The sequence below is a fragment of the Lepidochelys kempii genome, chromosome 27 (assembly GCF_965140285.1).
Source record: "Lepidochelys kempii isolate rLepKem1 chromosome 27, rLepKem1.hap1, whole genome shotgun sequence".
NCBI lineage: Eukaryota > Metazoa > Chordata > Testudines > Cheloniidae > Lepidochelys > Lepidochelys kempii.
This window is the reverse complement of record NC_136406.1, coordinates 16,637,208-16,664,558: the sequence shown is the minus strand read 5'-3', so window position 1 is coordinate 16,664,558 and position 27,351 is coordinate 16,637,208. Positions and strand designations below refer to the sequence as shown.

At 61.6% G+C, this 27,351-nt stretch overlaps 2 protein-coding genes across 7 annotated transcripts; one reads left to right on the top strand and one right to left on the bottom strand.

Moving 5' to 3' along the window:
- Window positions 1-35: 35 nt before the first annotated feature.
- P3H4 (prolyl 3-hydroxylase family member 4 (inactive)) lies at window positions 36-24,630 on the top strand. Of its 4 annotated transcripts, none has more exons than XM_073326225.2 (13): window positions 36-1,453; window positions 2,354-2,509; window positions 3,676-3,777; window positions 4,914-5,022; window positions 7,197-7,460; window positions 7,748-14,061; window positions 18,217-18,366; window positions 19,615-19,786; window positions 21,096-21,224; window positions 21,735-21,880; window positions 22,285-22,368; window positions 22,976-23,117; window positions 24,383-24,630. In XM_073326225.2, exons 6-13 carry the CDS (start codon window positions 13,504-13,506, stop codon window positions 24,394-24,396), a joined length of 1,395 nt encoding a protein of 464 aa, XP_073182326.1. In that variant the 5' UTR covers window positions 36-1,453; window positions 2,354-2,509; window positions 3,676-3,777; window positions 4,914-5,022; window positions 7,197-7,460; window positions 7,748-13,503; the 3' UTR covers window positions 24,397-24,630. The 4 variants fall into 4 exon arrangements, with proteins under 4 accessions (XP_073182326.1, XP_073182324.1, XP_073182325.1 ...); XM_073326223.2 differs by having other exon boundaries at window positions 7,157-7,460; XM_073326224.2 differs by having other exon boundaries at window positions 4,911-5,022; window positions 7,157-7,460.
- Window positions 669-13,828, bottom strand: FKBP10 (FKBP prolyl isomerase 10). Of its 3 annotated transcripts, XM_073326222.2 has the most exons (11): window positions 12,650-12,721; window positions 10,668-12,165; window positions 8,225-8,370; window positions 7,613-7,802; window positions 7,137-7,282; window positions 6,519-6,708; window positions 4,849-4,994; window positions 4,147-4,336; window positions 3,606-3,748; window positions 3,216-3,379; window positions 669-2,494 (listed from the first exon to the last, which is right to left on the bottom strand). In XM_073326222.2, exons 2-11 carry the CDS (start codon window positions 10,856-10,858, stop codon window positions 2,309-2,311), a joined length of 1,692 nt encoding a protein of 563 aa, XP_073182323.1. In that variant the 5' UTR covers window positions 10,859-12,165; window positions 12,650-12,721; the 3' UTR covers window positions 669-2,308. The 3 variants fall into 3 exon arrangements, with proteins under 3 accessions (XP_073182323.1, XP_073182322.1, XP_073182320.1); XM_073326221.2 differs by lacking the exon at window positions 10,668-12,165 and having other exon boundaries at window positions 12,650-13,828; XM_073326219.2 differs by lacking the exon at window positions 12,650-12,721 and having other exon boundaries at window positions 8,225-10,761.
- Window positions 24,631-27,351: the final 2,721 nt, after the last annotated feature.

The window sequence follows — 27,351 nt, the reverse complement described above, 5'->3', positions numbered from 1 at the left end:
TGTCTGGGATGCCCACCGAGGCCTTCGGAACTTGCAAAGGTGGGTAAGCTAGTTATCCTCATGTTCCAAATGGGGAAACCGAGGCACGGGAAGGTGAAGTGTCACAACTAGCAAAGGAAATCGCATCCCCTGACTCGCTGCTCTAACCTCGAAGCTTGCGCTGCTTCTGTATCTGAGAGATTCCAAGGGGAAGCGCAAAGACCTGCGTCCCTGCAGAGATGGCTAACCCAGCATCCTGTTCCCAACAGTGGCCAGTCCTGGCTGCTTCAGAGCAGGGTGCAAGAGAACCTGCAGTGGGCAGCTAGTCGGGGGCAGCTGCCTGACCCACCCAGTGACCAGCACCTCTCCCCGCTAAGCAGCCTGGGGCCAGCCAGTCTTCCCAAGGGCTTCGAGGTTAGAACAGCCGCAGCTAAATATCTTTAAAATGTTTTTAGCCCTTCCTCTGAATCTGGGGGTGTCTGCGGACAGGTGGGAGCCCCGAAGGAGGCGAAGCCTTTTCCAACCCAGCGTGGCAGATGCGAGAAGCTTGGATGGGAGGCTTATCCAGCCAGACCCTCCACAGCTCCCCTCACTGGGACAGCGAACACAGACCCGCGGATGGGGACCTCTCTGCGTGCAGACAAGCGCAAGCAATGTTTCAGCCCAAAATAACGTGCTGGGAAGCAGAGTTGTTGGAAACCACTTGAAATCAGTTTATTGGGTGCAAGGCAGAAATTGCTATTGGGGGGTTGTTTGAACCTTCACATCGTCTTGTCCTTGCACTTCGGATCTTTTACCTGTGCCCAGCAGTTGGCGCAGACGCTGTTGTCCACTGATCTTAGGACACAAACCTTTAAAACCAGGGGGAGACACTGGCCCAAATTTGCCAACGTGGGAGACTAAATTCAGGCTCCTGAATTATATTTAAGCATCTCAGTAAAAGTGGGCTGATTTCCAGGGGTACTGAGCATGCCAACCTCTCGTCAGCAGAATCAGGGTGCTCAGAAACTGAAAATCAGCCCACTTGTGTTAGCCCAGCTGGGAGAGTTTGGGCCCTGGATTTTCCAAACTGACCGGTGGTTTTGGGGGCCAAACTGTGTAAAATCAGGCCCCATTAAGGTATCTCAAGTTCAAGCCCCGAAATATCGCTGGGCCTAAAACGACTCATCACTTTGAAGAACTGGGTCTTGGCTTTCCTTTCTGGTACAATTCAAGCTGTTGCAAGAGCCTGGACCAGGGCTAGGAAATGGCATTAATTTTTCTTTTTTAAATCCCTTGGGAACAGCGACTGGGTTCCTTACAGGAAAAGCTCCAGCAGATGCCAACGTGAAGTGACTGCTTTGAATTCATGGCCCTTGCTCCAGCTACAGCAGGACGCCCTTGCTGCCTCACGTTCTGCACTCTGGGTACGCGCTGGCTGCTACAGCTCCGATCCGCACAAGAGCAGCGCTGCTGAAATGCTCAAGGAGCCAAGGCGAGTGAAGTCCAAAGGCTGGGTCTGACAAGGGGGGCGGGGGGAGAAGACGGCGTGCAATGGAGTCTAGTTCACAACTGGACCGAACAGGAGCTCCTGGCTCTGACATGGGGGTTACAGGCAGGGCTCTCAGCTAGACAGTGTGGATACCACCAACTTCCAGGAATCCCAGCCCCGCACCCAAACCCCCTATCACTGGAGAGAGCAGATGGTGGGATGGGCACAGGTGGGATTCATCCAGTTCTGCTTCTGGGCTAGGGAGCTAATCTGTGTCCACAGCAGGAGCCCCCACCCCATCAGAGGCTGGCAACGTGTTGGAGAAGCATCCTGCACTGGGAACAGGCAGGCTGGGTGGGCCTGTCTCTGCAGGGGACAAAGGCAGAGTGCAAAGCCAGGGATAAAAACACTCAAAGCCCAGAGAAGAAAAGTCTCTGGGTTCTGCTCTCAAAGCACTGGATACAATTCCAGGGTAGTTTGGGAAGGGGTGTCAATTACCCCCCTGTATCCCCTAGAGCCTTCAGGCCTGGGGTGTGGGTGGAAGTCCGAGGAAATAGCTCACGATTGGGTCTAGTTTCTGTCTAGGCTCTGCCTTTAAGGGCAAGAACTTGGGACCTTCTGGCCTGGGTTTGTTATGTGGAGTTTTTCCCCTGCTGGCTTGTTAGAAACACTTCCAATAAAACACAGTTAAATAGAAAAAAAAAAAAAACCAAACAACCTTGCTTTGCAAAGGGGTTGGCACTAAAGTTTCCTGAGCTGGCTTCTCTAGACCACGGTCCCTGTGGTGATGGGGGGAGCAGCCCACTCCAAGGTTGGAAAGGACAAGAAGAAACGTTGTCTCTTGAAGGCAGGAGCTCCTTAGAGCTCCTCGTGGATTCTTTCCTGATCTTCATCTGATTTCAGCTTCAGCTCCTCCGCGGTGATTTTCCCGTCCTGGTTCCGGTCCTGGTTCTGAAACATGTCGGCGATGACCATCTCCGGGTCGGAGCTGGGCATGAGCCGCCCCTTCCCCTCGGTGAGCTGGGCCTTGATGAAAGTGGAGAACTGCAGCAGGGAGAGGTGAGAACAGGTTACGTGGCTGAGCCCACAGCCTGGGCCCGTGAGGGATCCCAGGGACTCTGTGCAGTGGGGCAGGACAGCATGCAGCCAGCTCCGGGGTGGAGGGCAATGGCCAGACAGGGCTAGCATGCCGCATGATAACGAGGGCAGGGAGCACCCCAGCGCCAGGCTGCAAGAGGCTCCCCTCCAGGTTTCCTGTTCTGCGATGCTCTCAAAGCTTCCTGGGCAGGGTGGGCACACGGCCCCCCCGCCTCTCCTCAGCCTACAGCCAGGCCCAATTCAAGCTGCTGTGCTAACTGGCCTGGCCTGTGGCTGGTTCCCAGCATGCCTTGTGGCACAGGTGGCTGCGGGCCAGAGGGATGTTGCTGCCTGGCTGGACCCCGGGCGTGTCCCAGCAGGGGGTTGCTCAGAGTCCGCACCTGGCCCCTTCCTGGCTGTGCCTTTGGGGTTAGCCGGCAGGCGGGCTGGACTCGCCTAGGGCAGAAACCCTGGTATTGCCACCTTAACGACCATCCGCCCACGTGTGTGCCTTAGTCACAGATTTGCAGCAGCTCTGGGGACTCGGCACACGCACCGGATGCCAACTGGGCAGCCTAACTGGCCCCTCCCTTCGCCTTTGAAAAGCCCAAGGGATCCGAGACTGCTGCTGGGGCTGTGTTCCCTGATCCCAATTGCTCCCCCCACGTGCCCGGAGCTTCGGCTGCACCTCTTCACGGGGGATCTCGCCATCCTTGTTCAGGTCCATGTCCTCATACAGGTTTGCAGGTGGGTCCCCGTGCCAGATAAACAGGTAGCCCTCAGGGACTCCTTCCTCCCTGGAGAGCAGCTCCACCTCGAACCGGAGCACAGCACTGCCTGGCACGCCCCGGGCTGAAAGGCAAGGGGTGCATGTCACCGATCCCTCGTGTGCTCGGGTGCACTAGAGTGCCTTTGCACCATGGTGCAACATGCAAGAATGAGCCTCTGAGCACCCAGGCTGGGCCAGCTGGGGAGCTAAAGGCCAAAGGAGACCACTGGGCCACTGCCAGGTGGCTGAGGCTGAAGAGCGAGTTGCAGCCACAAACCGACCTGCCAGGCAGTTCCCCTCCCCACTCACCTCCGTTTTCTCCGTGCCCCAGGTGCGGGGGGATGATGATCACGCGTTTCTCCCCTATGCACATGTCCAGGAGGCCGGTGTTCAGGCCATCGATCATCTTGCTGGTCCCGAGCGTCGCGTCCTGCGGGTGGTTGTAGTCGTGGCTGCAGGAGGCAATGCAGACATTGGACGGGTGAGTGAGAGGACTTCCAGAACCGGGGCTGCACACACAGCCTGCTCCCCGCAGGATCCTGCCTTAGCCTGCCGTACCAATCAGCTGTGGAAGGGGAATTCTGCCGGAGGGTCAGAGGAATGGCTAGTGCCCAGGACCTTACCCCGGAGCCAAAGGGACGATGGTGCGACCAGCAGCACAATCTCCCCGAGTTCAGCCACCTCCATCCTGCTTAGCTTGGCAGAGCTCACCGGCTCCGTGCCCCAGCCCCACAGCTGTTAGAACCAACCCACGAGCAGCAGCCGGACGGCTGGGATTGAGCGGGGACTGCGGGGGGATCCAGGCTGCCCCGGAGTCCCAGACAGCGGGGGCGGGCGGGGACACACTCACGAGGAGAAGAGCTTGGTGCCATCCAGCAATGAGCAGTTGTAGTGGTAGCGGATGAAGTCGCGATCCTGGGTGGTGACGTTGCAGCCCTCAGGCCGGGAGAGGGTCTCGATCTCCACCGAGTCCAGGGGGTTATGGAAGTCGATGACGTGGATGTCGAAGATCAGCACGGCTGAGCCGGGGATCTTGTTCCCTGGAGGAGAAGGACAAAGGGCCCGGTGGGGGTGAGGGGCTGCGGAGAGCCAGAGAGGGCAGAGTCGGGGAAAAAACCTGCCTCCCCAGGGGCCGGGGCAGGATTGTTCTACAGGCCAGACCCCTGGGTGCTAACTGAATGTGTCCCTGCCCCTCCTCCACACCCAAGAGACATCCCCTAAGCCGGGCCCTTCCCCTAAGCCAACGCCCCCACCTGACAACCCCACCACGGGTGCGGGGGGTCCATGCCCTTCTCCTGCGGGAGGCAGCCCCCCCCCCAGCCTGAATTCCTCTCCTGGGGCAGCTCTCGCCAGTCGGCTCCAGGCAGGTGGGTGATCCCGGCCTGCTCCCCCCGTCATGGGCACAAGGACGATTGAAACGATGCAGGAACCGAGGGATTGTGTAACGGAGCCAGCGGGGAGCAATACGGCATTGCTGAGCACGTCCGTCCCCCCGCTCCCTGCCCTGCCCTGCAACCCCAGGGCTGGGCCACCCTGCGGGGACCCCCCCTACCGGCTCCGTTCTCCCCATAGCCCAGGTGCGGTGGGACGATGATCCGTCTCTTTTCTCCGAAGCAGACGCCCTGCAGGCCCTGGTCCATGCCGGGGATGACGTAGCCCTTCCCGATGTAGGTGTCGTAGGTGTGGTTGCGGGAGTAACTGCAGCAAACGCAGCACCAGGTCGCAGGTGAGCGCCGAATGAGGGGAGCATGGCAGCGTAAGCTCAGTCTGCATCCCCCTGCCCCTATCCCCCACCCCACAGCCCGGCCCCCATCCCACAGCCCTGCCCCATCCCCCACCCCGGCCTGCATCCCCCACCCCACAGCCCTGCCCACGTCCCTAGAGCCCTGCCCCCATCCTCCACCCCAGAGCCCTGCCCCTATCCCCCACCCCACAGCCCTGCCCCATCCTCCACCCCGGCCCCCATCCCCCACCCCACAGCCCTGCCCACGTCCCTAGAGCCCTGCCCACATCCTCCACCCCAGAGCCCTGCCCCTATCCCACACCCCACAGCCCTGCCCCATCCTCCACCCCGGCCCCCATCCCCCATCCCACAGCCCTGCCCACGTCCCTAGAGCCCTGCCCACATCCTCCACCCCAGAGCCCTGCCCCTATCCCACACCCCACAGCCCTGCCCCATCCTCCACCCCGGCCCCCATCCCCCACCCCACAGCCCTGCCCACGTCCCTAGAGCCCTGCCCACATCCCCCACCCTGGCCCACATCCTCCACCCCACATCCCCCTGCCCCATCCCCCACCCCGGCCCGCATCCTCCACCCCACATCCCCGCCCACATCCCCCACCCTGGCCCACATCCTCCACCCCACATCCTCCACCCCACATCCCCCAGCCCTCATCCCCCAGCCCACAGCCCTGCCCCCATCCCCCACCCCGGCCCGCATCCTCCACCCCGGCCTCCATCCCAGAGCCCTGCCCACGTCCCTAGAGCCCTGCCCCCATCCTCCACCCCATATCCCCCATCCCACAGCCCTGCCCACGTCCCTAGAGCCCTGCCCCCATCCTCCACCCCATATCCCCCATCCCACAGCCCTGCCCATGTCCTCCACCCTGGCCCACATCCCCCACCCCAGAGCCCTGCCCACGTCCCTAGAGCCCTGCCCGCATCCCCCACCCCCCACCCCACAGTCCTGCCGACGTCCTCCACCCCGGCCCGCATCCTCCACCCCACAGCCCTGCCCACATCCCCCACCCCACAGCCCTGCCCCCCGGCCCCATTCCCCACCCCACAGCCCTGCCCACGTCCCTAGAGCCCGGCCCACATCCTCCACCCCACAGCCCTGCCCACGTCCCTAGAGTGCTGCCCACATCCTCCACCCTGGCCCACATCCTCCACCCCACAGCCCTGCCCCACCACCTCGGCCCCACCACCTGGGCCAGCGTCCCTCCCGCCCAGCCCTGCTCAGGCCCCTCCCACCCAAACCGCATCTCACAGCCCTGCCCAGGTCCTTGCACCCCAGCCCACATCTTCCACACCCCAGCCCTGCCCAGGCCCCTCCATCCCAACCCACATCTCACAGCCCTCACCACCCTGCACCCCCATGGGGGGGGCTGTGTGGGGAGGAGCTCTGCTGCGTGGCACCAGAGAACAAAGCAGGGATTCGAAGCCCCAGGCACAAATGGAGAGGAACGCGCTCTTCCATAGGCCCTGCCGGTGGCCAGTACCTGGAGTCAAAGAGCGTCCCGTCCATCAGGGTCCCGTTGTAGTGATAGCGGACGAAGTCGCCGGTCACGGCCTTGCGCTTGCAGGCGGCCGGCACCTCCAGGTGCTCCAGGGAGATGCCGTCTTTGGGGTTGTGCAGATCCACCAGCAGCACATCGAACACCAGGGAGGCCTGGGGCGGGATCACCGTGCCTGGGTAGGGAGGAGGGAAGGAGGGTCGCGCCCAAGCAGCCGGAGCGAGGGATCTCTGTGGGGTGGAACTGCAGCCTCCTCATGGCTGGGGTGGCCACAGGGCCAGTCACCCCCTCCTCTTTTGCAGAGGAGGGGCCTCCGGAGCGGCCGACCCCAGCACACCCCGCTCTAGCTCCATGCAGTTCACAGCAGGCTGCGAGCTGTCGTTATCGGCACGCGGCAGCTCCGCGTTTAACGGCACAAGGTGGAGCTTCCGCCATGCACCTGATCGTGGCCCTGACGTACGTACTCAGAACCCAGAGCTGCCTCGGAGAGACCCACTGCCGAGCAGGGTCCCTTCGCTCCCCTCTGCCCCGGCTGCTCAGACCCTCCTCTCTGGTCACCAATACTGCCTGGCGAGATCTGTCCCTGCGGATGCCCTGACTCACCATAGCCCTTCTCCCCGTAGGCCAGGAAGGGAGGGATGATGATCCTCCTCTTCTCCCCAGCGCACATCCCCAGCAGGCCCTCGTCCATGCCTTTGATCAGCCAGCCGGTGCCCACGTAGGTGTCGTACGTGCTGTCCTTGCTGTAGCTGGCACCAGGGAGAGAACGGAAAAGAGACGAGGGGAAGAACGACTCCGGGGCACTGGCAGCGTCCCCGACCCAACCTGCTCAGCGCAGGGGTCCTGGCACGAGCGGGCTCCCCCTCCCGCACAGGGAGTCACGGAAAGTGAACTCACGCCTCCCCCAGCCCGGCCCCTCTGAGTCAGGTGAGATGGGTCGGGGGGGGGGCAGGGCGCGTGCGAAGCTGGCCCCGCTGCTTCCTGCTCCGTGCAGAGAGGTGGAGGGGTCCCCAAGGCGGGCAAGCTGGCCTTTGTCACTAGCCCCCGGGGTGCTGCCCCTCCAGCTTGGCTCCCTGTACCTGGAGTCGAAGTGGGTGCCGTCCAGCAGCGTGCCGTTGTAGTGGTACCGGACGAAGTCCGAGTTCTCCACGGTGCGATTGCAGCGCTCTGGCTTGTGCAAGGTGGTGATCTGCAGCTTGTCCTCCTTGTTCCAGATGTCCAGCAGGATGACGTCAAAATACAAGGTGGCGTCGGGGGGGATCATGCCAGCTGCGACGGACAACAAATGAGACCGGCTCAGCCCTGGGGAGCATCAGAGCGAGGGGAGCAGCCTCATGGCATGAGGCCGGGACCGTTCACTTCAGCTCCTCGAAATCCACCCACAGGCCCCCCACTACAAAGGGCCAGAGCCTGCCCTGGGGGTCCCTGGACTCCCCTGCACACATCCAGTGGACATCAGCCCACAGAGGTGCTGAGCCCTGCGGAGCTCATGGACCCACCCTCGGGGGCCTTTCTGCCTCCCGCGTTATCCCCAGTGAGAAGAGCTTAGCGCGCGAGGCAGGAGGCAGAGCCCCGCCGCGACATGGGCTGACAGGAGACAGGGGTCGTTGGGCCTGACCTCGCTGCACCGGAAACGCCCTGGGCCGCAGTAGGACGGACGGGCGGGGCCCTCGCATTCGACCCCCCCTTACCGACGCCGATGCTGCCGTAGCCCAGATGGGGAGGGACAATCAGGTGGCGCCGCTCGTTGACGCACATGCCCTGCAGGCCTCGGTCCATGCCGGTGATCAGCCGGCCGACTCCCACCACGCCCGCCACCGTGGCACCTCTGTCGTAGCTGGGGCGGAACGGAGGCAGACACGTTAAGTCCCCCTCTTCTGAGGGCCTGGGCTGTTCGGGATACTGCAAAGCAGCGAGGATCCTTGGCCACACCAGCCTGCCCCACCGGTCCCCCCAATCCCATAGCTGGCCCCAAACGATAGGGTTGCAAAGTTCCCACCCAGCCCTGCCTGTGGGGCCTGCCACAAGACCAGTCTGGTCATTTTTCGGTGACTCACAGCCTGAGTTTCCAACTCCACCCACGGCTGGACCAAGACACATCACCAACACATTGCAGAGGCGGTGGAGTCTCCGTCACGGGAGTAGTTCAGTCCAGGCCGGATGTCTTTCTAAACCACACGCTCTCACGCACGCAGAAGGGAAGGGCTTGGTACTCGAGTTACGGAGTGAGGGGCTCTGGCCTGCATAGTGCAGGTCTGCCTGGAAGATCGTAACGGCCCCTTCAGGGCTCAAGAACTCGGACTCGAGCACTAATTAATAACTGATTATTACGCACCATTGGCCCCATGCCCCAAAGCCATTATGGCCCAACATTTTCAGAAGTCTAATCTAATTTTTGGGGGCTTCTGTGGCTGGGAGCCCAACTCGCCACTCACCTTCCAGCCACAGAGCTGCGGGAGCCCAAGGCGGCTCAGCTTGGGCACCCCAAATTAGAGGCCACTTCTGGAAACGCTGGCCCCTGTGACTCACCCAGGGAGTTGGCAGCAAAGTCAGGAATAGGATCCAGGTCTCCTGAGTCCCACTGCTCAGCCAATCCCCATGTCTCTCTGTGGTTAAAGCAACCCGCCCATGAAATGACAGGCTAGGGGGATGCCCATAATGTTCTGCAGAGGATGGATTCTGTCCTTTGTTCTTGGAATAACGGGGGGCAGAGGGCACACGTGTGTTGCGTTTCATGGTGGAGCGTATAAACGAGTATAACGTCCCACGTATGCCACTGGCCAGATTTCTTTTGCAACTCAATCTCTGAAGCAGATGCAGCCCCAGCAGTGGGCAACAATCCCCTTTGACTGGAGTAGAGCTGATGTTCCTGATCCTGGGTCTGATCCTGCATTCCTCACACACTCGGAGGCTTGGGGACGCAGGATCAGGCCCTTTGTTTGCAAAAGTCATGCGTGATGTTTAAGCTGGGACCAAATGCAAACAAGCATCTCACCCAGATAAGCACTGGCCGGCTGACTCTCGGGTGCTTCCAGGTAACAGATATGCCCCATTCCCAACACTCTGAAGAGTAGTTAATGACCCAACACCAGAGCCTCATTTGTAACCTGCAAATTACTCTGATTTTTAAATCTTAAAACCCACTCTTTCAGGGGCAGTTCGGGCTCGTTACAAGTGCTCCGAGACGGAGATCCTTTGCTTCATTTAATGGCCAGCGAAACTTTTCTTGCGGAACCACGCTGCAGCCATCAAGACAAAAAATTATTTTAGTCGGAAAGGTTTCCCCGGGGCCCCATTTATCTGTAAGGCTCATGCCTGGCGGTGGCTGCTGGGTGGCTAATTTACCACACTTTTTACGCTTAGGCATTCAGGGAGAAGTAGCAAGGTTTTAAATATTTAAAACCAGAGCAGATTCTCTGGAGTGTTTCGCTGGCACTTCTGAAAACCTGCCGGGAAAGCAACCGTTACTGCACTCCGCTGGGCCTGTCCTGAGCGTAGAGGAGTCTGTCTTAGTTCTCCGCAGGCCTGCGCAAGGGGCCTGCTTTGCCTCTTGCTCCCACGGGTTTCAATCAGGAGAAATTCCACGGGAGTGACACCAGCTCTGCAACCCCTGACTGGCATCAGCATGTTCTCGCTTCTTCTCCCCTCCCGAGATCGGGGATGGTTTTGTCGGTGAACATGGAGCCACCAGAAGGACACGTCTACAACCGACGAGCTGGGCCCCGCTGCACGTCCTGCAGCCCCCCAAGGCGGCCGCGGCCCCTGGCCCGTCACAGCCCGGGGCCTCAAACCCGGGGACCGGTTTTTCTTCCCTTCGGGAACTGCCCTGCGCCCTTGTGGCGACCCAAGCTCCTGCGCCGGGCACGCAGAAGTGCGCGGGGACCCTGGCATGGCCACAGGCATCGATTCGTGGCCTGCCAAAGCCAGCCAGATAAACGCCACATGCCAGCGAGCAGGAGAGAAATGTAACCCACCCTCTGAAACAGCAGCTTCCCCCTGCAGCGGGGGCAAAGGAAAGTGCACAAATGAAGAGGGGTGGGGGGCTGCAGCAGGACCCCCCCCCCCCGCCATGACACTAAAGTAGCCAGGGGGGCAGGAACGCCTGGTGCAATTTTATACAGACCAATTCTGTACCTGGAGTCAAACTTTTTGCCGTCTTTGAAGGTCCCGTTGTAGTGGTAGCGGATGAAATCCCCCATCTGGACTTCCCGCAAGCACATCTTCGGGATGTAGTATCTGTCGATCACCACGTCTTCCAGGGGGCCCGGGTCCCCCAGCCCCGGGGCCCCCAGCAGGCTCAGGAGGAGGAGGCTGCCCAAGGCCATGGTGCTCGGAGTCCGGGCGGCGAGGGAAGGGGCTGGGCTGCTCGGGAGGCTGGAGCGTCGCTTTCTCGCTTCCCCGCCCGGCCCCTCGCCAGGAATTTTGTCAACGTGTAAAAGGGGCTTGAGGCCACGTAGCTGGCCGCGGTGATTCGCGGCGGCTGCTCCGAATTCAGCCCGGAATTTCCCCCGCGACGCGGGCGGGCTCCGGGGACGCGGGGGGACGCGGGGGGATTTTTTTTTTTTTTGGTTGCAATTCTTTGCGGGAAGGAAAACGCTGAAGCAAACTATTGTCTTGCAAGTTTGTACAGGGAGAGGTCCTACCCCACCAGCAGCCCGACTCCCCCTGGGTCCTAGCGCCGCTGCGCCTCGGCTGCCCCCCACCCCCCGGCTCTCTCGAGGTCCCTTCCAGTCCGCCGAGTCTACGATTGGTAGTGATCAGCCAGGAGTAATAAATACAGGTGAATAATTATTAATAGCAATCTCTCACACTTTAAAACCTGCCGAGGCAAGGTGTGAAGTGCAAAGGACAATGAATTAGGCCTGGCTGGTGTCCTATGTACCAAATGCACATCGGACCATTGCAAGCATCTCCGCCCTCCCCAAGCTCTCCTGCGAACAGCGGTCGCCAGGGTTAAGCGAGCTCTGCACATCCTGGATGCAGAGCAGGTGTCACGTGAAGTCGGAAAGAGGCAGCCTAAAAGCTGCAGGGCAAAGGAGCTGCCAAGAGACGCAGCTTTATTGGTGGAGGGGGGAAGCACCAGGGAAGAAATGGCAGCTCCCCTGGCCCTTGCCCGTCGGCTCAGCTCCTGCAACCTGCACACACTGCTTCCGGGAAGTGGGGTTTATTTGAAAGGATTTCAGCCCTGGGGAGAGGTGCCAGCTTGGACAGCTCTGGAACCTGAGTGTCTCTGGGCATCAGGGCAAACCCTGCCCCGGTGCCAGTCTGGTGCAACTCCCCATCCCGGGGAGAAGGGTGAGCTGTGTCACGGCCAAGTCTGTGGCCCCTCTGAGGAGCTTGCCAGCAAAGGAGCCCGTTAGTGCCCGTGGTCCTGAGGAGCAGAGATGTGGCCCCTCTAGGAACTGAGATGGGACCCACTGGCCATCAACAGATGGGAACAAGGATCCAGCCAGAAGCTTGTTGCTGGCCCCTGGAGTCAGTAAGTCCCCTCGTTGTCTGCAAGGCTGATGGATTCTTGGCTTTACATGTTTAGGCACAAGGGCTGCTGCCAACCATCCCACCTAGGGCAGAAAGAGGTTTCTGTCCCTGTGACCAGTCGCTGGCCCTCCTAGATGTGGGGAACTTCCTCTCTCTGCAGTGGTGTGGAAAGATAAGCACTGGTTATTTTCCCAGCAGTATGTGTCTCCTACTGCAGATGATCAGGTGTTAATCAGCCCATCACTCCACCTCTCTGTGTTCAGGCCTTGGCCCTGCCCAGCGTACAGACTGGAAGGTCTTTGGGACAGAGACCTGGGCTTCAGAACTGTCTGCAAAGCCCCCAGCACACAGCTGGCATTGGATAAATAATAATGCTTGCTCCTCTTCACATCTGACATCCCTGCAGGTCTCTGCTTCCAGGTGCAGGACGGCACTCTGGGGGTGACATGCCGCACCCTGGGCAGAGACATCAGACAGCACAGGGCCTAGCCCCCACTCACGTCCTCCAGACAGGAGCTGAGTGGTGTACAGCTCCCATAAGCAGTCATGCCCGGACTGTGCAGTTGTGGCCAGTCCCATGAGCCCCTGACACAAATGCTTCTTAAGCCCAGCGCAGCACTTGTCAAGCTAAAACTCACCTGCATGGAACGCTCTGCCCCTGCCTGCCTGTGACTGGGGGCTGCACAGGGAGCTTGAGGATGGAGCAGATAATATGTCCCTGTGCGTGGCTGGGTCCCCCGGGCGAGCACAACATCGTCTCTTGCACGGCAGCGTAATAAGGAGAGTAACGGAACAGGATCCCAGTTACTGTCTGGCCCCACAAGTCAGTGGGGTCCTTCCCGGGGCCACTCGCCTGTTCCTTTGGCATGACCGGCTGGGAGGGACGCCCTGTGGATTTGGGCAGCGGTGGCTCAGCCGGCGCTGGGGCTGCCTTGTGAGGGCAGCCCCCTCCCCAACTCCTTCCCCTGCAAATGTCCCCTCTACGGCGACATGCTCAGTCAGAGCCAGCGCTAGGCATAAGCAGACTAAGCAATTGCTTGGGGCCCCAGTGGCTCAAGGGGGGCCCCTATTAATTATTAGGGTGTGTCGGGGGGAGGGGAATATTCCTGCTTAGGGCCCCAATGGGCTACCACCAGCTCTGCACTCAATGTCCAGGGCACAGTGTGCCAGGGATAAACGGGTGTGGGCGAGACCCTGGTGCCACAGAAATCAGTGGCCACAATCCCATTGCCGGCAGCGGGGCCAGGGGTTCACCCAGCCCTTGCAAAGCACAAACGCGGCGTAAGGAGCAAACTCGTGCAAGGCACAGAAGCGGTGCAAGCAGCAAACTCGTGCAAAGTACAAACACGGCGCAAGCAGCAAACTCCTCCAAAGCATAAACGCGTGCAAGGCACACACGGGTGCAAGGCCCAGCCGCCGGCGGGGGCAGCACTAAGACCCTGCGCATCCGCCTGGCCCGGCCCCCTCCACTCCCCGCCTTTCCCCAGACCAGATGCCGGATGGTCCCCCGGGCTGGGCCGCTCCTTCCCCTGCGTGTGCGGCGCGGCGCGGCGCCCGGCGGGCGGGCATGGAGCGGGGAGGCCGGCGGCGGCTGCTGCTCTTGCTGCTGGCGGCGGCGGCGGCGCAGGGCCCCGCTCCGGCCGGCGCGCAGTACGAGGAGTACAGCTTCCGCGGCTTCCCGCCCTCCGAGCTCCTGCCCCTGCAGAGCGCCTACGCCGAGGCGCTGGAGCAGTACGAGGGGGAGCGCTGGGCGGAGAGCGCCCGCGCCCTGGAGGCCAGCCTGCGCCTGCACCGCCTGCGCCGCGACAGCGAGGCGCACTGCCAGCGGGCGTGCGCGGGGGGCGCGGCGGGCGGCGCGGCGCCCGCGGCCGCGCAGGAGGCGTGGGGCTGGGAGCTGGAGGTCTTCGGCCACGTCCTGCGGCGGGCCGCCTGCCTGCGGGGGTGCAAGCGCGGCCTGCCGGTCTTCCAGCTCCGCTCCCCGCCGGCCGAGACGCTGCGCGACTTCCAGCGCCGCGCGCCTTACCTCTACCTGCACTACGCGCTCTTCAAGGTGAGCCGGGGGCGCAGGCTGCGCGCGGAGCATCCGGCCCCTGGCTCGCTCCCTCGCCGCGGGCCCTGCGCCTCCGCGCGGCTGGAGCCCGGGGGGCAGGCCTGGGCTCCGTTGCCCGACAGGGGGGCGAGGGGTGTGCCTGGGAGCCTGCCCGCGCCCGGCTCCTGCTCTGTCTCGGCCCGTCTCTAGCGCACCCATCTCGCCAAGTTGTCTGTCCCCGCTTCCCAGGGCCTCCCGCCGGCTCAGTGTCTCCCCGAGGCGGGCCCAGTCCCGCAGGCCTGGCCCGCAGGCCTGGCCTCCTGGGGCCTCTGGCCTCCTGGGGCCTCTGGTCCTGCGGCCTCTGGCCCTGCTCCTGCGGCCTCTGGCCTCCTGCGGCCTCTGGCCCTGCTCCTGCGGCCTCTGGCCTCCTGGGGCCTCTGGTCCTGCGGCCTCTGGCCCTGCTCCTGGGGCCTCTGGTCCTGGGGCCTCTGGCCTCCTGGGGCCTCTGGTCCTGCGGCCTCTGGCCCTGCTCCTGCGGCCTCTGGCCTCCTGCGGCCTCTGGCCCTGCTCCTGCGGCCTCTGGCCTCCTGGGGCCTCTGGCCTCCTGCGGCCTCTGGCCCTGCTCCTGCGGGGGAAGTGACACCGTCTGCAGGACGGGGCTCTTTGGCCCCTCAGGGCAGGGGGCAGCATCCCTACCCTGCGACGTGCTCCGCCCAGAGCAGGTTGTGAGCATTTAACAGAGAATAAATCCGGGCAGGGCGCGGGGGTCAGCCGACGATCGCGACGGCCCCTTCTGCCCTTGGAATCCGTGGGTCCCACGGGAGCCAGGTGCCCGGCAGAGAACGAGCCCTTGGCTGTGCGTGGGTGCCCTCCCCTGCTTAGCCTCTGTGGGCTTGTGTAAATGTGAGCCGGTCCCTAGTCTGGATTTCTGGTGCAGACGGGCCCTCTTGGTGTGCTCCCTTCCCAGCCGGAGCAGGAATGTGGCATTTGCGTGTTTCCGAGTGCTTTGCCCAGTGGGTTTAATGGGGCACCAATCCCACTGCTGCGAGGGGACTGGCCAGCAGCCATGTTTCTTATGTGGTGGGTCGTTATTTCCTTTTCACATTTAGCAGGAGCTGCAGGCTCCCTGTCAGCAGCTGGGACCAGCATGTAGCTTGTGTGCGCCAGGATGGAATGTTAAAACCTTCGCCAGTTGCTTCTGGTCTTTTCTTTTCTCCTCCCCTTTCTCCCCACCCCCTTGGCTAGCCCTCTCCACAGCTAGAGCCAGGAAGCCCCCTGACTTGGATTTGCAGGAGGAATGCAAATGCCACGTCCCCTGTATCCAGAGCCGCAGAAGCCTGGATGTCTGCTGAGCACAGACCTGGGCAATAGACTCTGCAGGGATCCTTGGCCGGGGCGGGGGCGGGGAGAGGGCTAGATCAGTCTTTTGGACCCATCGCTGGCTGCTGCTCCCTATGGTTTCACTGTCCCATAGGCCCTGTCAGCTCTTCCCTGCCCCCTCTGCTCCAGCCCCGCAGTTCTTGGAAAGCAAAAGTTCCAAAACTTCTGTTTTCTGGGGCAGAATCTGTTTTCCCCTTAAAAAGAAAAGGAGTACTTGTGGCACCTTGGAGACTAACCCATTTATTTGAGCATGAGCTTTCGTGAGCTACAGCTCACTTCATCGGATGCATTGTTGCTTAAGGGAAAGGTCGTGGTCACTTCACAATGCAGTTGGTGCTCCCATCTGACTGCCTGGCTGGAAAGGGGAGTCGGCTTACCTTGGGGGGTGGGGGTCCTTTTGGGAAATCCCTAGAAGCCCTAGTGCTGGTGCATGCCCAGGCCCTGGGCAGGACTCAGTGAGCCGCAGTGTCCACATGGCAGAAATGTTAATGCTTTTTGAAGAGCACAAGGGAAAAGGGAGAAACAAAGGGTTTTCCCCGGGGCTCCCACTTTTGTACCTGCTCAGGAAGGGTTAATTTAACAGGATGATGAAAGGGTTTTCCCGTGGGGGCAAACAGGGCAGGAGACAAAAGGAAACTTAGTTTCTTTCTTTGCAGTTTTACCCCTGAATAGAAGACCTCTGTGCATACGGATCTATCAGTCACTCACCCACCTTCCCACCCTGCAATTCTAGCTCCTCTTTCTGTTCGATTTGCCAGCAAAGCCAGGGAAGGCTGCGAGTCCAGTGGCCTGAGCAAAGGCCTTGGGAATCAGGATCCCTCAGTTCTAATCCTGGCTTTGACACCTACTTCTCGGGCAAGTCATGTTCCCTTGCTCTGTGCCTCAGTTTCCCCTTCTGTAAAGCAGGGATAATAAGGGCGGGGGTGTAGCAGGGAGGGGTTGTGAGGATTAATTAGGGTCTGATCCTGCAGTTCTTACGCATTGAATTCCATCGCGTGAGCCGAGCTGTGGGTAACATAGCCATTGCCAGAGTGACACCTGGAGTGCAAATGGATCCTTTAAGAGGATAGTTTAAAGTGCCCCAGTTTGAATCCAAGCTGCTCTTTCCGTGCACCATGCTGGGAGGGGCCCCGGGAGGAGTCTGTGTTTCACAGACGGGAGGCAGGCAGGAGTTTGCTTGAGTGCTTGTGCACACTTGGATTTACTGGCTAATTTTCTCCAGGCCAAAGATGTGAGGGTCCTGCTCAGGAGTAAAGTGGGATAGTCTGTCCTTCCTGCCAACACACCCCGTGTCCCCCTCGGCCTTGTCAGCCACAGCTCTGGCTGAGGGACTGTCGGCCCAGAACCACAGAATCTGAGGCGCGGTAACACTGGGGCAGTCCGTGCGGCTGATCGGAGACAGGAGAAATGCCATATAAGAGCCCAGCGCCGGGGGCCTGTAGGCCGATGAGCAGGAACAATCTGAGGTGCAATCAGACGTCACTGACCTGAGAAATGCCCCTAACCTGGGGCTGCCTGGGCCGCAGAATCACCTGGGAACCCTGGCTGAAAATTACAAACCCGAGAGGGGAAAGTTAGACTCCAAACTCTGTATTTAGGGACCCAACCAGACGTGGCCTGATTGGCCAAGGGGCTGAGCAGCCCCAGCTCCTATTGAGCTGCAGAGGTGTGGGTGTGTGAGGGGAAGATTTGCCTGCATTGGTGCCACGGGGGGGCCCACGATGTGTCATGTGGGCTCATTGGCTTTTTTATCGTCTGGTTCTGCCCATCGGCTGCTGCCGGCAGGGATTTGCCCCGGGGCTGCTGCTGCTGATCCTAGCCGCTGCCGAGCACTGCGTTGTCTGATTCCCACCGGGAAAGGTCCCTGGACCCGCACTGGGCTCCTTTTGCATCGCTAGCTATGCCAGCCGCCTTGGCCTGGCGATCCCATGAGATCACTTGCAGCTCGGCTGGGTTAGCAGCTGGAATATTAGTAGCATGCCGCGCTGCCTTCTGCACGAGAAGGTTGAGCATGTCCCAGCTGCTCGGGGGCGAATAAAGAACCCAGTGTATTCCAGCCCAGTGTGCCGGAGAGCTGCCTTCCCGCATTCAGTCTGGTATGATCTCAGGATGGGAAAGAAACACCAGGAGGGGAGGGATAGCCAGGGAGGGGAAGGATGGTCTAGGGGCTAATACACTGGCCTGGGATTGAGGAGAGGTGGGTGGAGATCCTGGCTCTGTGTCAGTCCCTTTGAGTATGTTACACGGGGATATGTTTTCAGAACCTCTGTAGGAGCAGAGGTTTCTGTGGGGCCTAGAAAGCAGGGACCAGTAGACGGGTGCCAGACCCTGCTTACAAATCTCTCCAGCAATTCCACTAGTCCCCTGGCAGTTTGCCCCTTGGCCGAGTGGCTCTTGGGGCATGTCCGCCCTCCCAAATTGTATCTCCTTCGCTGCACCGGGGTAGGTGAAGCAGACAGGCCTGAGTGGTGGACGCTGTTGGACTGGTCTAATGGTTTTATACTGGGATAGCTTAGCCCCCTGTGGGAAGGGGAAGGAGCCATGCGAGTATAAAGCCCTGCTACCTGAATGCCTGTGTCCATGCTGGGGGATCGTGCTGTGCTAGCTAGACTGGGATGACTAAATCCGGACAGCTTTGGTGTAGTAAGAGCCCTGTGGATTTTCTGGGCCGATGGCTGGCCAAAGCGGAGACGCTGAGCCCCACGTGGAGCTGCCGTGAACCCCGGGACTGAGCTCACTGGGGTGGCCGGGAGAGATCCTGGCCTGTGGTGTCGTGTGACTCTCCCCCTCTTTCAGGCCAATAAGGTGGAGAAAGCTGTGTCTGCCGCTCACACCTTCCTGCAGAAGAATCCCAAGCATGAGATGACGCTGAAATACATGAACTATTACAGAACCATGGTGGACGTGGACGAGTACCTCGTGGACTTGGAGGCCCAGCCCTACGAAGTGAGTGCGTCCCCAGGGAGCCAGGCTCACGCTGGTGGGGAGCCAGGCTCACGCTGGTGGGGAGCCAGGGCTGGGATAAGGGGGCTGCGGGTCGGGATTGAGAGGCATCAGCAGAGCTGTGGGCCAGGAGTGAGGACATTGACAGAGCAGGGGAGGGGGGCCATGGCTGCAATGGGGGGCTGCAGGTCAGGTTTGTGGTGCATCAAGGATGATCTGGGGAGGAAGCCCTTGCCGAAGAGGGTGTGGCTTGAGGGTTGGGGTTACTGTGAAGCTGTTGCTTTCAGAGCAGCAGGAGGGGCCGTGCTGGGCTGTCCTGCGCTGGCTGCTCCTGGGGCTTTGCCCTGGCTCAGCCTGAGGGGCTGACAGAGGCAAGCTGGGCCCTAGGCTGCAGCTCATTCTGCTCCAGATCTTGCCAAGAGCTCCCATATGTGGCAGGACTATGGGGAGGGAGGCGTTCACTGCCTGAGGCTACACCCAGTTTCCTGGCCTCTGCCCTATCTGCTCCTTGGTCAGCATTGCAGAAATCCATGTATCCGGAGCGGGGTGGGGAAGTAGGCTGGAACACCCCCTGAAAACGGGTTGTGACGGCCCGCTCCCAGGCTAATGCAGGGAGCCAGATCCAGCCCTTGTGAAGGTGTGTAGCGTCTCAGATACAGAAATCCTTTCTGTAGTGGGGGGCCCAAAACTGGACACAAATACTCCAGATGGTGAAGTTATTTAGTCTGCAGAAGAGAAGAATGAGGGGGGATTTGATAGCAGCCTTCAACTACCTGAAGGGGGGTCCAAAGAGGATGGAGCTAGGCTGTTCTCAGTGGTGGGCAGATGACAGAAGGAGGAGTAATGGTCTCAAGTAGCAGTGGGGGAGGTCTAGGTTGGATATTAGGAAACCCTATTTCACTAGGAGGGTGGTGAAGCACTGGAATGCGTTACCTAAGGATGTGGTGGAATTTCCATCCTCAGAGGTTTTTAAGGCCTGGCTTGACAAAGCCCTGGCTGGGGTGATTTAGTTGGGGATTGGTCCTCCTTTGAGCAGGGGGTTGGACTAGGTGACGTCCTGAGGTCTCTTTCAACCGTAATCTTCTATGATACCTGGGCCTGGGGCGGGGCCTTCTGCACAGGGCTGAATTCTAGGCAGCCCCAGTCTGACCAGGAGGAAATGGCCGAGAGGCTGGATCTGCCCCCTGTCCAGCGCGCAGTGAGGGTCTGGCGGGGCCCACCCATGACACGGGGCGGTTCCGATCCCTGCAGGCGGCGTTCGTGCGCTCGGTGAAGCTGTATAACAGCGGGGATTTCCGGAGCAGCATTGCAGACATGGAGCGCGCGCTGGGGGAATATTACAACGCCTATGAGAGCTGCCTGGCCTGCTGCGAGGGTGCCTACGAGCTGCGGGAGTTCAAGGACTTCTACCCGGCTATTGCAGGTGGGGGGCCCGTCCCTGGGGCTGCGGCGGGTGGGGGCACCTCTCCCAGCCTCGTGGAGCCACAGGGCGGGCTCTGCTGCTGGGCGCTGGGGAGAAGTGGCCAAGACGTGACCAAGTGTTCCACACACATGGTCAAAAAGGCCTGAAAATCACTATGCCAGTAAGTGGATCAGGACAGAATTTATGGTGCACTTTTGGGCAATGGGTAGCTGCAGTAGGTAAGCTAGACACTTGGACCTAGATTCTTCACTCTACCTGAATTGCCCTTGGACGGAATGAAAAGAGGGGACCATGGAACCATTTGTAGCTCCCTGTTTTGGGGCCACATGGCAAATTAGGGCTGCCTAGGGCAAAGAGAAAAGAATGGTAACTTGCTCTACAGCAACTGTGGTTGTTCAAGATATGTCATCTACATGTATTCCCTTCTGGTGACTCACAAGCAGTGACCTGGAAGCCTCTGTGTTCCCCGAGCCAGCTGGCCGCCTGTTTCCTGTTTACACACGCGTGTGGGTCCCGGGGGCAGGTGGCTCTCCACAGGGGCTGTCTGGGGCCTAGCTTGGTGTGAGTTGGGGGGGCTCAGTCTGTTTGTAGCTGGATGCCTGTGTTGCACGTGGGGTCCCCCTAGGGTGGGGCTGACGATGGGGCCCTTACGGGGGGCGCAGGGAGCTCAGCCTGCTGCTCCCTGGCTTGCATGTGCTCCGGGGATACGCAGAGGAGTCTGTCTCCGGGGCCGTGGAGCCGGAGCTTTTGCTGGGTTCAGGGAGGGATGTTCCCATCCCCACCACCCCCGAAGGATCGGTCCATACAATGGCTATTAGCCAGGCTGGGCAGGGACGGTGTCCCTAGACTCTGTTTGCCAGGAGCTGGGAATTGGCGACGGGATGGATCACTTGATGATTCGCTGTTCTGTTCACTCCCTCTGGGGCACCTGGCATTGGCCACTGTCAGCAGACAGGACACTGGGCTGGATGGACCTTTGGTCTGACCCATTCTGGCCGCTCTTATGTAAAGGGCAGGGACACAGGCCGTGTTCCTGGCTGGAGGGGACAGCAAGAGCAGCACCGGTGGGGGTGGTTCAAACCAGCCGGTCCTAGAAACCCCAGAGGTGTGGCAGAGAGATGACCGTCTTGCACTGTGGCACAAGCCGCCCCATAAGTGATGGGTCAGGGAGAAACTTCCCCGTGCAGCAGATTGTCCCCCCGTCGGCCGCTGGGGGGCTCGTCTCCCTGGGCAGCAGGTGCCGGTGGCTGTGGGCAAGGGCGTCCAGGGCCTGGGGTGCCGGGCCGGTGTGACGGGCGTTTCTTCCCAGATCACTTCGTGGATGTGCTGCAGTGCAAGGTGGATTGCGAGGCCGACCTGACGCCCAACGTGGGCGGGTACTTTGTGGAGAAGTTCGTGGCCACCATGTACCATTACCTGCAGTTCGCATATTACAAGCGTGAGTCACTGGGGCCACATACTGGTTCACTGGTCCCTGTGGGGAGGAGGGAGGCAGACTAGGTGGGCAGTCGCGGGGCAGGGGTTTAGACCCCAGAGTAGCAGGGGATGAGCCGCCCACCAATGCCCCTTTGCCTGGTTTCGCCCCCTCCATCTGCAGCCAGCACCTGGGCACTTCAGATCCTCTCTCCTATTGGGGGGTCGCCCTGCCCCACAATCCCTCAGTGCTGTGTGAGGGGTGCCCCTCGTCTGTCTGGAGTGGGGGGCCTTGCCCCATGGCCCCTTGTACTGTGAGGGGTTAGGATCAGGGAGGCCTAGTGTTGGTGGGGGGTCCTTGTCCTTCTGCAAAGGGGGTGGCTTCCTCTGCATTGGGAGTTCTCACCTCCCCCCGTCCCTGGGTCTCACACAGTATGGGGTGTCTGTATCTGCCCTGCCTGGCTCCTTTACAATGGGGGTGTCTCTGTGCCGCATGCCCCCCACTCACGCCCCCCCGCGCCCGGCTCTGGTGCAGTGAACGATGTGAAGAACGCGGTGCAGAGCGTCTCCAGCTACATGCTCTTCGACCCGGCGGACGAGGTGATGCAGCAGAACCTGGTCTATTATCGCTTCTACCGCGAGCGCTGGCATCTGGAGGATGAAGACTTCAGTCCCCGCCCGGTAAGGGGTCCTGGGGGGCATGTGGGAAGGGCTGATTCATGGAGCCCATCAGTGGCTCCTGGGACCGGGCAGGGCTCAGGCTCTGGGAGAGGCCGTACCCCCCCCTCAGGGTCTGGGGGAGCCAGGGAGGGTGAAGCCTGGAAGATGGAGATGGGGAGCCTGGAACTGCTCTGGTGGCTGATTCGGGGTCCTGCAGGGGGTTTCCCCTCCCACCCTAGCGCAGGGACCCCTGGATGAACTGGCCCAGCTGCCCCTTGCTGGCTGGGCTGAGCGCAGGAGCTAACCTTTAACCCTTTCCACACTGGCCGGGGCTGGCTCTGCCTGGGAACCACTCCGCCCCATGCGGCAGGCCTGGCCGTGGGGGCGGCAGTGAGTCTGATGTGTGTCCCCTTGTCCCCTCCAAGGAGGCACTGCAGTATCACAACCAGACGGCCGTGCAGAAGAAGTTACTGGACTTTGCCAAGCAATATCTGCAGGCCGACGATGAGGTGAGCTGGGGCTGGGGCAGCTGCTGAAGATGGGGGTGAGGGCTGGGGTGGGAGGGGTTCCCCATTCAGCTCCCTGCTGCTGGAACCCTTTGGCCTGGGACCTGAGCAGGGCTGGGCCACGTCGCTGTTTGGATGGGAGCCCTGGGCCGTGCTGATTCAGTAACGGCTGCTGGATAGCGGCCTCCAGCGCTGCTGGGCCCCACCCCAGAGCTGGCTGCATTTTGGCTCCGGGGGAAATGAGCCCTGTGCGCCTCACTGATACGGACAGGTCTAAGGCATTGGCTGAGCAGGTGGCTTTGGAAAGGTCTCCCAAGGGGAGCAGTGAGGTGTGGCCATTGAAACTAGGCTGCCCGAAGCCCTGGAGAATCGGGGGGAGGATTCGGCACTGGCTCCTGGAGTGGGGCGGGCTCCTGCGGGGTTGCCCTGGAGAGTGGAGTCCGGGGGCAATCCCATGCCGGATCCTATTGGGGACTGTCCCCTTCCCACTGTGCCTTCTCCAGCTCTGCCGAGCAACGGCCCAGGGAGCGGGCTCGAGGGGACAGGCCTGCCCTGGGTGGGCCCAGGCGTCTGGGCCTGCGGTGACAGCCTCGCCCTCCCTGTGCTGCAGATGGAGCTGGCTGCGGGCGTGGAGCCGGACGGGCAGGACCTGCCCTCGGACAGCGAGTTTGAAGGCCAGGGCGACTACGAGGAGGGATTTTTCGCTGAGTGGTGGCAGGAGCCCAAGTCCAAAGGGGACAAAGCAGACCAAGGTTACTGACTGCAGGCTCCCGCCGCCTCCCAGGGCCTGTCACACTTCGGGGGGGTGGCCACAGTCTCCCCTTGCCCCACGGATGCAGCGGGAGCCCCACTGCCCTGGCTGGGCCCAGGGAGCTGAGAGGAGCAGCCACCCAGGCAGCTCCTGGGGTGACAGCGCAGCCTGGCTCTACCTCCTCACTAGAGCCCCCCCGGCTGCCCCCTTCAAGGGGGGCCCCAGGGCTGATGGCTGTGGAGATGCCATCCCCCCCCAGCCAGGGGCAGAAGGAGAAGGGCATGGGGGGAGCTTGCTCTGCCCTTGCCCATGCTCCAGCCTCTCTCACCAGCACTATGGGCCTGATCCTGAGAGGTGCTGAGTGCCCCCATCTCCCCATGGGGTGTCCTGTTGCTATCTCGGACCAACACCCTCCGGCCGGAGCACAAAGGACCCTGCTCGAGGCAAGGAGAGCAAAGTCTGTGGACTGGCCAACCCCCCTCTGCAGGGCTGCTGCTTCCCCCAAGGGCCTTCGTTATGCTAACGAGCCTCGCTCAGGGGCCTGTGCAGAGCTGGGCTCTCTCCTCCCTCCCCCTTTCCTTCCTGGCAGCCTCTGTCCTGTCTGGTGCTTCCCTGTCCCAGTGGGATCCCAGCCAGGTCTGTCGTCTGCATGGCTCTGGGCAGCCTCTGCTGTCTAAGGCTGTCAGCCTCCCTCCCACCCCAGGCCTGGAGCTGCAAGACCCTGGGGCAGGGGGCAGGCGCCACACTGCAGAGCTGGGAATTTATCATCCCCTTGCCCTCCCCCAGCTCCATGAGCCTGGGGGAAGCAGCAGCTTTGCCCCTAAGCTCCTGACCAAGCAGGAGACGATGGATCAGGCAGTGTTTGCCAGCTGCAGAAGTATGCCAGGTCTGCAGGGCACTAGATCCAGGCTGGGTGAGCCATGAGCTGTCTCTGAGGCTTGTCCCACATCTGCATGGTCCCCTCTCTGTGCCTGCCTCCTCCTCACGTTGCTCCCTCCAGAAGGGATTGGGCAGCACTTCAGTCTCCACTGTCCAGTCTCCTCTCCGCTAAGGCCCCAGGTTCTCCAACCACAGCCCGGTGCACGTGCTTGGCACCGGCTGGGGGGCCCCAGGCAGTCCCATCGGAGGAGGTGCTTGGCACTCCTGGCCCACCCAGGGCAGTTCCTGAGACGTGGCCGGCACAGAAACAGGGACCAGACCCTCCTAGCCCGGTGCCCCGACACGCAGCCGGGCCCGCCCCTCACGGCAGCTTTTCTTTGTTTGCAGAGAGGATCCGATGAGCAGCATTCGTGGGGGCTGAGTGACATCTTCAGCTGGGTCTCTGCCCCGACAGCCCTCCTGCCCCATCATCTCACCTGGGTCTAGGCCAAAGGGGCCAGGGGGCTGATGGCCCCAAATAACCCTGTGAGAGCAGTGGGGCGAGGACTGCCCCGAGAGCAGGACTCGGGGCTCCCCCAGGCTCTGCCATGTATAAACACGGGCTTGCCCGGGGGTCCCAAAGGGCCCGGACCTTCTGCCTTTGCCTTTCGTGCCTAAACCACCTTAAATAATCCATGGACTCCTGGATCCCATTGGCCGAGCTCCGGCACCTCTGAACCAATCCCAAGCCTCGCCTGCTCTTCCCATGAGGCCTCACTTCATGGTACTTGAATAACACCCCCCCACCCCCCCCCCCGCTAACACTTGAGAACCCCAGGGCCTGGCCCCCTGGCTGGAGAACGAGGCTCCTTGGGGCTGGGTGGGGTGGGTGGGAAATGGCCCCTCTGGGCCAGTCAAAGGTGTGCTGGGGCTCCACATCAGCTGCAGCCAGTGGCCCTGGGGCTGCCTGGGGCGCTCAGCCGCTCTGCGTGCTTCGGGGTCCCCCGCGAGGCCAGCCCTCGGTGAGGTTACTCTCCGTTAACTTAATGGTTCCTGCTGGGACCGTTCCTTTTTATATTTGTGCTAAACTTTAATAAAATCCGGATGGGTCCTTTCCCTGGGGCCCCCTGCACGCCTGCCAGGTGCTGGGCTGTGATTCCCTCTCCGGGCGGGCTGGCTGGTGAGCCCTCAGCTGATACCGGGTCCGGTTCTGGGGCCAGGCTGCAGGTGGGGGCTGAGAAGAACTGGGAGATGGACCCGGGGTCTGGGAAACCTCCTCGCAGTGGGAGACTGAAGGGGTGGGCAGGCTGAGAGGCAAATGGATCATGGGCTGTAACTACCTCCCCCGGTCCAGGGGCAGGTGCTGGTTCTCCAGGAGATATGGCAGGTTCTCCATCACGCAGGGGCTTTAAATCCACGCAGGGGAAGGGGGGGCGGTTGTAAGGGTGGTGCGACAGCTCGGCCCCCGGTCCCTGAACTCCGTGCAGGAGTCGCTGGGGGGATTCTCCGGTCTGTGTGGTGCAGGTCAGGCCCAATGGGTGTAATGGTCCCCTTGGCCGTAACAGTGAAGGGGGCACCCCCTCCCGCCCCCCCAGCGTCTCACCTCTGAGCTGTCGCAGTGCCACTAGCCTAGACGCACGCACCTGGCAGCGTGGCCCCAACGTGCCCCTACTTCCCGCCCCGTCACCCAGCCTGGGCCCAGCAGGGCTGCTTGGGGCAGGAGAGCGAACACAAGCGGGGGGGCCGAGGCTGAACCTCACCCCACTGGAGAATGCCAGAGCCTGGCAGCTGCCCAGGGGCAGAGCAGGCACCTGGCTGGGGAGCCGGGGGGACTCAGCTCCCCATCGATAAATGATCCCTTACCCCGCTGGCTCGCAGGTTCCCAGCGCTCCCCAGTAGGTGGCGCTGGGAGCCATGAGGAGACCGGGTGGAGAAGGTTGCTGTGGCTGGTACGTGCATCGCTGGGCTGCTCTCCAGGGAAGGGGGGGCTGTAGGGAACCAGGCAGGGAGCTTGGGGCCTCTTGTGTCTCTAATACCTGGTGTGGGCTCTGGCTCCTGGTGGGATCTGGGGGATGCAGCCTGAGGGCCTGGGCCCAAAGCATCAGGAGAGGGGCAAAGGGAGCCAGTAGGTCAGGTGCTTTGCAGCCAGGCAGCGATGCCCTGGGGCTGCCCCATGCTGGGGAACCGGGCCTGGGGAGATGCTGGGGTCCCGTCCGGGAGGAGCCGGCAGCACAGCCGCTCCCTGCAGAGCATTGGGAGACACTATGCGCATGCACTGTCCACAGCCTGATGCCTCAATAATTGCTGTGCTCTGGCTCCTGGAGGGGTCCCCCAGGGCAGGGCTGGGGTGCTCGGGGCTGAGGGGAGCTTTCCCCCTTCGCACCAGCTCTCTTTGGCTGGCGCAGAAGCCAGTCCCTTTGTCTGAGCCGAATTCCCTGAGGATCCTTCCCTTCCCCCTGCAGGCCCTGCTGGCTGCGACCCTCCCCGGGGGCTGTCGGGCCCCCTGGCCCAGCACAGGTGCCAGGCAGCGGCTTTGCTGGCTGTCAGATGTGTCCAGACCAGGGGGGCTGGAACAATGTGTACAGTGGGGGTGCTGAGAGCTACTGAACCAAACTAAACCCTGGGTATAATGGAATCCACTTCATGCAGCAGCTCCCCCAGTTCCAGCACCTCTGGTCCAGACAGGGAAGCCCGAGCTTCCACCAGTGGCCTCTCCATTTGGGCTCCGGTTCCCAGGTGCTCCATGAGAGCCAGCTGGAGGCTGGTCCCGGGGCAGCTGTGGGCCCCTCTGATTGCCGGGTGCCCGGGGTTGCAGGTTGGGCACCCACCTGATTTGCCACTTGTGGAATTGCTGGGTCTCCAACCTCTTCCTCTCTCTGCAGGAGGCCCATGGCCTGTGGGCTCCTCCGGCGCAGGCTGGGCATGGGCAGGCCCGGCTGCTCACTCTGACTGCTCTTTGCCACCCTCTTGTGGGGTGAGCGCCACAGGGTGGGGGAGGGGAGGTGGGCCCTCCCAGACTCACCAACATCTGACTCATCTGTGGCTGGGCGGGAGGCTGTAACCTGTGTGTCCTGTTCCCTGCACCACCCACTTTCCAAGCCCCTCCCCACCTCAGGGGCTCAGCAATGGCCTGTAAGATGTGCCCCTGGTCAGGCTGAGTGTGGCTGGTGCTGGCAGCCGGGGCCCAGCCTGGGGAGCAGGGGCAGCATTGACCTTTGGTTTGGGTGCTTGGTTTTCAACCGACCAAGGGGAAATGAGGCCTGTGGTAACTTTGCAGTCCCTGGGAAAGCGCTGATCCCCACCCCACCCCGCCGGGCACTCTGCAGCCCCGAGCACCCTTCCCATTCCTTAGAGGAGCAAGCAGCCCAGTCCCTGTG